This window comes from Acyrthosiphon pisum, chromosome A1 (assembly GCF_005508785.2).
Source record: "Acyrthosiphon pisum isolate AL4f chromosome A1, pea_aphid_22Mar2018_4r6ur, whole genome shotgun sequence".
In the NCBI taxonomy this organism is placed as follows: Eukaryota; Metazoa; Arthropoda; class Insecta; order Hemiptera; family Aphididae; genus Acyrthosiphon; species Acyrthosiphon pisum.
The window spans coordinates 161,472,597-161,481,897 of record NC_042494.1 but is presented as its reverse complement, the minus strand read 5'-3'; the positions used below and the strand labels follow the sequence as shown (position 1 = coordinate 161,481,897).

Genomic DNA, 9,301 nt, shown 5'->3' with positions numbered 1-9,301 from the left:
TACCTAATGGATATTGTGATATGATTAATTCGGAATTTATTATTGATAAATTTTTTTTAATACTATAGATAAGTATACCTATAATAGGTATGTCTAATACCCAGACTGACAAACCGTCTCCGCTCGGAATCGTTTTTCTTATACAGTGATATTATATCATTGAATTCAAATTTAATACTATCCATTATACAGTGACCCACTTGTAACCTACTGTACAGCAGAGCGACATCCACTTACCCACCTTTTTAAAATACTAATTTTAAGTTTTCATACCAAAATAATCCATTTTCACACCATTTTAAGGTACGTCACAACGTCGGTATTGACTTATAATAGTTAAAATAGACGATAATATAGTTGATATTTCAGAAAAAAAATATGGTAAGAGAATAATGACCATGTAACCTACAACCGTTCTAACTCTTAGTATCTTACTAAATATGCCTATGTGTGTTAATCAGCTAATAGATATAACATACATATAGAATGCAAATTATGTCAATAATAATTTGTATTAGTATACAATTTACATATTTATAAATCGATAAAAATAAATCGGCAGTTAAATTATGGTTACCGCACGTTTTTTTTTAATCAATATTACGGGGGACTTAATGCCCCCCCTCCAAAAAAAAAATTAAAAAATAATAAATTTGGTTGCTTACAACGATGTCCATTACAGAGAATTACTGATAATTAACGACGTGTATTCGACATCTACTATACAGTAGAGCGAATTCCCCGGTTTTTCAAATATATATTTAAAATTAGAATCAGTAAATAGCGAGGTAAATAGTTACTTTTAATCTGATTTTAATAGTTTCAGTCATCACCTGGCATAAAAATTAAATAAAAATCTATTAAACACTCTTAATATATCATTAAGTAAACAAACAAACTTAAAAAAATATTTAACAACTTTTTGTCTACTTATAATATATTTTATTGGTCACAAAATAATTAAGATTTAACAAATATAACTATTTTATTAATGATACTAACAAAAAGTTAACAATTCATAAGTTTAAATTCCTTGATTTATTATTTAAAATGTATAGTTTTATATTTAAGTCAAGCATAACAATATTTTATCATAACTAAAAATATTTTTACACATATAATGTTTACAATATTTATACAACTTCAAATTATAATTTATCAATGCTATAATAGCTGAATAAATTATATATGAGTAAATTACTAAACCTTTCAGGGAATTAAAATAAATAACGATAATTAATTTTTAAAAGGAGAAATAAGTTACTTAATTGTTTACCAGGAATTAGATTATTAATCAACACTCATTAAATAGAAAATATTCTACCGATTAAGTATTTTATGACCTACAGTAGCAAAACAAGTTATTATTATAATAAATAAAATAAAATATACTGAATATAACACTATCTAAAGACGTTATATTGCCATGAATATATTCTCGCTCAACACCTCTTCTCAAATGATGAGTCCACAATAACTCGTAAATAAACATCGTAATATAAATGACAGGTACAATATTATTAGATATTGATGAGTAAAAATTTTTCAATTGTAATATTTCTCACTCACATTGGAACAGTCACGTAGAATTCGAGAATAACATATTGGGTATCAAAAAAAATACATACCGATAGCTGTGACTAACTGAAAAATTACACGTATCCCGCTAACCTTTTTTCAGAGAAAAAACTATAGACGAACTTTAATAATGTTAACGTTAACCCTTTAAAAATCAGGACAATGAACTCTTCTGTACAAGAATGTGTGTTATTTTTTTTTACATACCATTTATAACGCATGAGTCTATTGTTCTAGAACAAGGGTAAATCCAAAAAATAGCACGCAGAATCCCTGTGACTGATTACAAAACTAAAAATTTCACAATCGTGACTTACTCATTCTACAGAACTATTCAAGTACTAAATGTTCAACACCTTTAAATAAACGCCCGTACAAAGTTCATTGAAATTGGACCATCTGACAAGTTTTTAAGAAATAGCAGTTAATTTACCCCTGCCAAAAATAATTTAATTTGTATTAAACCTATGAGATCAAAGAATGGATGTACAAACTACAAAGTACGTTAAAAGTATTTTTTATTTATCTACAACGAGTTAAACAATTCTAAAAATAAGATTTTTATTTTGATTGTTATAAACCATTGTAAACCAATTTTTAATAAGTTCACACATTATAGCCACACTGAAGATATAATGTAATTTAGTTAGGATTAAATTAAACTAATAAGTTGCATTTAATAGTTATTTTAATAACTACCTAGTACATTTTATTCATCACGTGATTATAAACATTTTGACCTTTGTTATTTTTATTCAAATATGTTTTTGTAACAATATACAATAATATTAAATATTTAAAACATTTATTAATTTTGATTGCGATATATTAATTCTGATGTAAAAGTTATTTTCATTCGAATTAAATTCTATACAAACGATGTCCTATACGGGAATATACATTTTTGACTTTAATTAGGTGACTTTATAGGTAATTTTCATCATATCTGAATAGGCATAAATTTTATATGCCATAAAATGGTGAATGACTTATAATTTAATTGATTTGTAAGATAAACATTTTAAAAATGTCACCAACTGTACCTATCACATTTAGGTACAAAGTATGCGAGACCGAAAAAATAGAAAAATACGTAAGTATTTTGGATATTTTGTTTATCATTGTTTAATATTATTCTATAAAATAGACACTTCCATGAATAATAAAACTAAATAACTGTCAAAAAAAATTACATGACTATTAGCCATATACTATAAGGCAGAACCTTTTAATAAAATCCATTTTTAAATTTTTAGACTTGCAAAAGTCAGGAGACTATATACGTAGCGAATATAAATCAGAAAAACCGATACATTCCTTAACACGAAAAATCATGAAAAAGACATGATAATGAAATAAAAATATGAGTTTTGCGTCCTCGAAATAATTTTATTATTAAATGGTATTGAATGGTGTGTTTACTGCATTAATACTGTATACTAACATATAATATTATATTGAGTTGGCATCTCCAGTAGAACCCAACCCTCGCCATCAGTCATACATAACCTTTGTTATGTCCCACACCCGCGGTGAGGCATAGGTGGCCTATACACAATATCATACAGGGATCCAAAGAAACCAGTTTTTCATTTGGATCAACAATAAATCGTTTCTTTTCAGTAGATCCATTCCGGTGCGCATTTTGCCGACAGTTCGCCAGTTTTATGCAGCTGTTCTTTTTTTGGCAATAATAACAAGCGCATACTATACAACCTCCGGCAAAATCCCTCGAGATGATAAATAAATACCTAACTCCCTTATAAACGCTACTACATTGGCTACTGCGTTGCAATTCAAATGTTAAATATCACAATATCGCCAGTGTAAAATAAATATTTTTATGCACAAATATTTGCTATCCTTTTTTTCATCGTAAAATAGGTTAATGCTAATGGTAAGTATTAAATTTAGTAGTAAATATATTTTTACAATCACGAAATAACTATTTGTAGAGATAAATAATTAATAAATATATAGGTACCTAAGTACATTCATGATTACTAATCAGTTTTATCAAAAAAAATATTTTAAGTTAATTAACTAAGGAATCTCACGCTATCAACATTTGAAGTAAAACTAATGTAAGCAATACTAGTTGAAAACTTCATATACCTACCTATTATTTTTAGTTATAATTACCGCTACCCGATAGAGGAATTGTAATCCTATAGAAAATCTTAAAACTACACAAACAAAAATAGTAAAAATACAAAAAATTATGATTATATTATACATAGGTATAACATTTGTCCAAATTCTTGTTAATATTAAAATATAAAAAAGTTGTTTAATTCTCAACATTGTATTTTATTTCTAGATTAAGGTGCAAATACCATCGTGTAAATAAACTTAACCTTTAAGACCGTTTAAGACGCTATAGTATTACACCCACGTGGCCATGTGTTGTCTCCGCTGTATAACACGGTAACGTACAACATTGCAAATTTGCGTTCAGCAGAACCAATTTTATATTAGCTTGAAGTTTTATAATAATTTATGGGTCAATTCACTGATATTAAAAATGCTAACAATGCCAAATTGATTCTGCTGAACGTAAATTTGCTATGTTGACGTTTGTAAGACGGATACATGAGGATGAGGCGTCCTCAAAGTAGGTAATAAAAATAGTGTTTTAAAATCTCAACTTAATTAAAATTTTTTATACTTTAAACAATTTTCATTTAAATTCATTTAAAACTAATCATTTAAAAATAAAAACAAATACGTACCAATAAACATTACCATCTGGGATTACAACAATAAATTAAATTTTTTAACTATGGGAATTATTTTGATAACATTTTATGTCTTATTGGTTTCTGTGCTATTTTTTATGGCACTATCTAGGTACTTGTCAGCTGATTAATTAGTTCAGTATGGTTAACTAATAAAATTATATTAAATTTATATTTTCAGAAACAACTTTCCTTCCAGATTTTATCACAAACAAATTATTTTTGCGGACTGGTTACAAAACATTTAAACTTATGAACGTTAGGTATTTACATATCATTATACAACTTGCAGTATCTACAGTTTAAACACTGTACATTACCAGAAAAATATTACAACAAATATAAGTCGTATGTTACACGTTTATTTTCTTGGATTATTTAATATAATTTACTTAAGATTCTGCGCGTTCGATGGAATTATATAGTTTCCAACAATGATATGCTTTAATTTTTATGAGTTCAACAATTTAAAGATTGATAAAAAGATCAAAAAGTTTTATGCTGCAGTATCTCTAAAAAGTTAATTACAATTTTACTAATAAGATTTAATTTTTCGAAAAGTTAAGCAATTCTCTAGACAGTCGAGAACTCGAAAAATCGGCAAAAATATTTAAAGAGCATAATGTGAATATGCTGTAGTCAAACTAACACTTTTGATTATATTAGTTTTTTTTTTATTGAGTTTAAGCTCGGCAACTATTATAACCTATTAGCTGTTGGTTAATTTTAGTTTGAATACCATAATTGTCGTATAAAAATTTAAAACATCTTCTTACTTTTATTAAGCCCTACACAATAACAATAAATATTCTTTAAGAATAATAACAAATGAGTGAATGAATGCTTACCTATTAAGTATTAGTATTGTTAATAAAACACGAATTATACAGGTATAGGTCGAGGTATAAGTAGGTACATAATACTGAATTTCTAATCAATGAAACATGTCATTGAAAAAAATTGACTAAACATAAATCAGAACAATACTATGTAGCTGAATGTCAAAGGATACAACTCTAGTAAAATATCAGACAGATATTGTAACCTTCAATTCGTCAATAAAACCTCAGTTAAATTATTGATTAAAAATGTAGGTACCCCTGGCAACCCCCGCCATATGTAATAAGTAGTAATAACCCCCAAGACAACATTATGCATTGTACCTAATATTAGTAGGTATGTTTATCATTAATACTTTTAGTTTATTATTAAATGCTACCTACCTATGCCTAATAATATAATATATATATTTTACATGATGCTGCTTTTTGTATATTTAGGTTGATACAACTAAAAACAAATATTTACATTATTTTGTACATAAACCAAACATATATCTACCTAACAGCTTGGTTGGACTTTGAAATATTAGAAATTCACAAACATCAAGATAATAATATTTTATATTTAATTATTTTATTTATTTATTTATATTAATTATTTAATATTATATTATAATATTATTATGTTTGAAAAGGAAAAATACGCAACGAGACCCAAAAATTATAATATATTAGGTAGGTTACAATCTTCTGATATATAAAATTCTCGTATCACAGTGTTAGTCTCGATACTCCTCCATAACGGCTTGACCGATTTTTATGAAATTTTATATGCATATTCAGTAGATCTGAGAATCAGCTACTATCTATTTTTCATACCCCTAAGTGATAAGGGTTGTCCAGAAAAAAATAATAATAGTGTATTATATATTGGTTGCTATTGGTTAATCGGGCATGTTTGTTGATTTGTATTATTATTTTTTTCAATATATTATATATTATATATAAATAAATGTTTGTGTGTAGATTATACCTCTGGAAAGAAAATAGGCTAATTTAAAAAGGGTTAAATTTGTTTTTTTTTTTATTCATCGGATATTAGTATGGTTAGGTTAGGTTAGGATTTTGTATTAATTGATTATATTAATCCACCGTAGGTGGAATTAAGTAAAAACGGCAAACTTGGTATTACTTTGATACTTTAAAGTTAAATCATACACTTACGTACAAACAGCACGGGGTCCGCGATCTACTGCAGGTAGATTGCTTACCTGATAATATACTGCTGCGAATCAGAATTTTAACTCCGGGTAACAAAAAAGTTAAGATAAATCTATAACATCATACACCGAATGTTAAATGACGCATTTAACAATTAACGCATTTGAGTCATATACAGTTTGTACATTTAACGGGTAACGAAGTGCACGGGACCAGCTAGTATATTTATAACAGTCTGAGTGATCGTGCTCTAGGGAGCTTAGAACTATTACAAATAATATTATACGAGAGCTCGTATGAGAGAGAACAAACATCACTTTTCCGAACATCTAGCCAATATAATATAATGATGGTATAATAATATAAAATTATGTTAAGCTAGGTAACCTTTAAGTTTTAACCCTAAACGACTTAAATATCTATTTTGGGTACGTAAATACGTGATTATCTATTTATCTCAACACGAGAAATTAAATATACACAGCTCGATAGATCACATGATTTATACAATTTTGCTAGCGTTTGCATTTGGAATATGAAATTGATCAGGAAGCAGGATATGTGTGTATAATATTATTATCATTATTATTATTATAAGATACGTTCGCACCACAATCGGCGACTGTCTAAAATCTAAATAAAAGTATAAAACAGCAAACGGTGATGAATAACGACAATTGTTGTCTGAAGCCCTAAACGCTGAGATAACAGCTAACATACCTACTGAATTTTCAGCTGTGTAATCGATCGTTAATTAAATCGTTAAAAGTTGGTGGGGGAACAGGGAAAGGAAAATGCGTACAGATAGATAGAGGTTTATGCATGAATATTATAGGTAGATAGAGGTATATCGATATCAGATCGACAGTTCCGATCGGCGGCGGGCCGGTCGAGCAGACCACCACTACGGTAGGAAAACACATTGAATAACTTAAACTAAGTGAAAAAACAAAATATTTAATCAGACGGTGATAACAACGGAATACCGCTGCCACTGGCAGTGGCGATAAGTGACGTTTTACAAATTTCAACATTCCGAGACAAACCGCATGGTTCGATCGTAGTACACTCGGTCTGTCACCGTTATCACGTGCGGCCGAAAAACAATAACAGTAATATTCTCATTTATCTCGCTTCATTAGGTCACTGAGTTCTCTGTTCAGAGACGAAATGATAACAATAATATTAGGTAGGCAAATCGTCGAACAGAATGTTAGTGTAAGATGGTGTAAGAGATGACGAAGACGATCGTCGAGATTCAGAAATTATGATGGTAATATTTAATGTTTTCACAAAATGTGATTTTAATGATTTTATTCATACATTTTTGGCTCAAATTAGAACTAAGGCCACTCAAGAGAATCTTAACAGGGTACTATTGACATTGTTGACCGCTGCTATGAATCTTGTTATAATGTCATCTACAACTAAGATTATGAAATCGTGTTTGTGTACTCACCGACACTGCCGACTGTTGACATGTGCAGCAACAGGAACAGAACGTTGACGGCGGACGCGGTGGCGGTCGCCATGGCGGCACATCGGACTGACTTTCGCTTGTCCACCACCTCCACGATCGAAGGGTCGATGACGGCGTCGGATGGACGCTGACGTCGGGACTTCTGCTACCACCAGCGTTCCGTAGACCGCTGAGACCGCTCCACCACCAAGTCGTACAAACAGTCGCGGTCGTTGAAAACACGGTGTACGTCACTCCGGATGGTTTGTGACGAGACCGTCGTATTGGATTGACGCCACTGAATAAAACGACACAATGCGTTCTGTTCCGGTGTTCGACAGATCACTAGTATTCAATATCGTGGTCGCGTCAACGAGATAAGAGTCTGCAGTTACATTGGTACACGGGGCCTCGCACAATGTTATATGACACGCGTCGTAAACGGCAGGAGATGGGTAACAAAAATGATCGGAAAAATGTAAAAATCCTGACGATCGATATTTAATTTTGTGTAAAAAAACGTGTAGTGCGCTAAGAAAATATTTTGACCGGACGGACACGACGGTGATGGCTGATGCGCGCGCATTCACACACTGTCACGGCACTACGGCAATAATATTATTGTCACACGCGCGCGCACTCACTCGCACATATAAACGCGCGCACGCGCACATGCCATAAACAGTGTCGTTGTGTGCGAGAGCAGCTCGTGCGCGCGCACCTTTTTACAAACGCGCAATACGCCGAATTATTATTATTATTACTATTATTATTGTTGTTGTTGTTGTAGTCTGAACATTTTGCATGGGTGAGAGGGCGGAGGGGGGCGTTCGAGAATTTCGCGAACGACCAACGACGAGCGAGAAGATAAAGAAATCGCTGGCCGAAAACGACGTGATCTAGTGGTGATTTGGACGCAATCTCGACGGTCGCGGCTTTATTGTTGTGAATTTGCGACGTCTTCCTAATCCGATTCGCGCGGGAGGGTTGCCAAATGTCAATGACGCTGCTTATCGTTATATTCACAAATCACAATCACACACTATATTATCATAGTCCATGGACTCTATACTCTATTAGTATCTTAGATCATAATATTATACTAGTATATTAGTATAGAAGTCTGTGATCACAATTCACGTAACTTTCGAAACAATAAAATAAAAAGGCTTGAAAAATACGCACCTTGCGGTATAGTACTCGTGAGGTTTAAATTATTGTGCTTAAATTCAAATAATTCAATATTATAGTAGAATATATTAAATAGGTATATTATAATTTATAATATTGTTATATAATTTATATTTTAAATCACATCTGCTGCCTAATGCCGTCGCCGTATCGATCTTATCACGATAGCGCGTTGTGTGATAAGATAATTCGATAGGCCGTGAACTCGTGTAAGCGTGTTTATAATAACGCTGTGGGTACACCAAGGTCGCCGTACGAATACAAACGCATGCGCACACCACACATACAAATACTCAATAATATTATGATCACAGTGAATATTACACCAATAT

General features: G+C 30.9%; 1 protein-coding gene across 1 annotated transcript in view; it reads right to left on the bottom strand.

Annotated features, from left to right (window-relative positions):
• The window catches only part of LOC100167288 (protogenin B), a 41,633-nt gene extending 33,229 nt beyond the window's left edge, over nucleotides 1–8,404 (bottom strand). The window contains exon 1 of the mRNA XM_001949063.5: nucleotides 7,779–8,404. Within this exon, the coding sequence (XP_001949098.2) occupies nucleotides 7,779–7,851 (73 nt within the window). The 5' untranslated portion in view covers nucleotides 7,852–8,404. The remainder of the gene's footprint in view (nucleotides 1–7,778) is intronic.
• Between the last annotated feature and the right edge of the window lie 897 nt (nucleotides 8,405–9,301).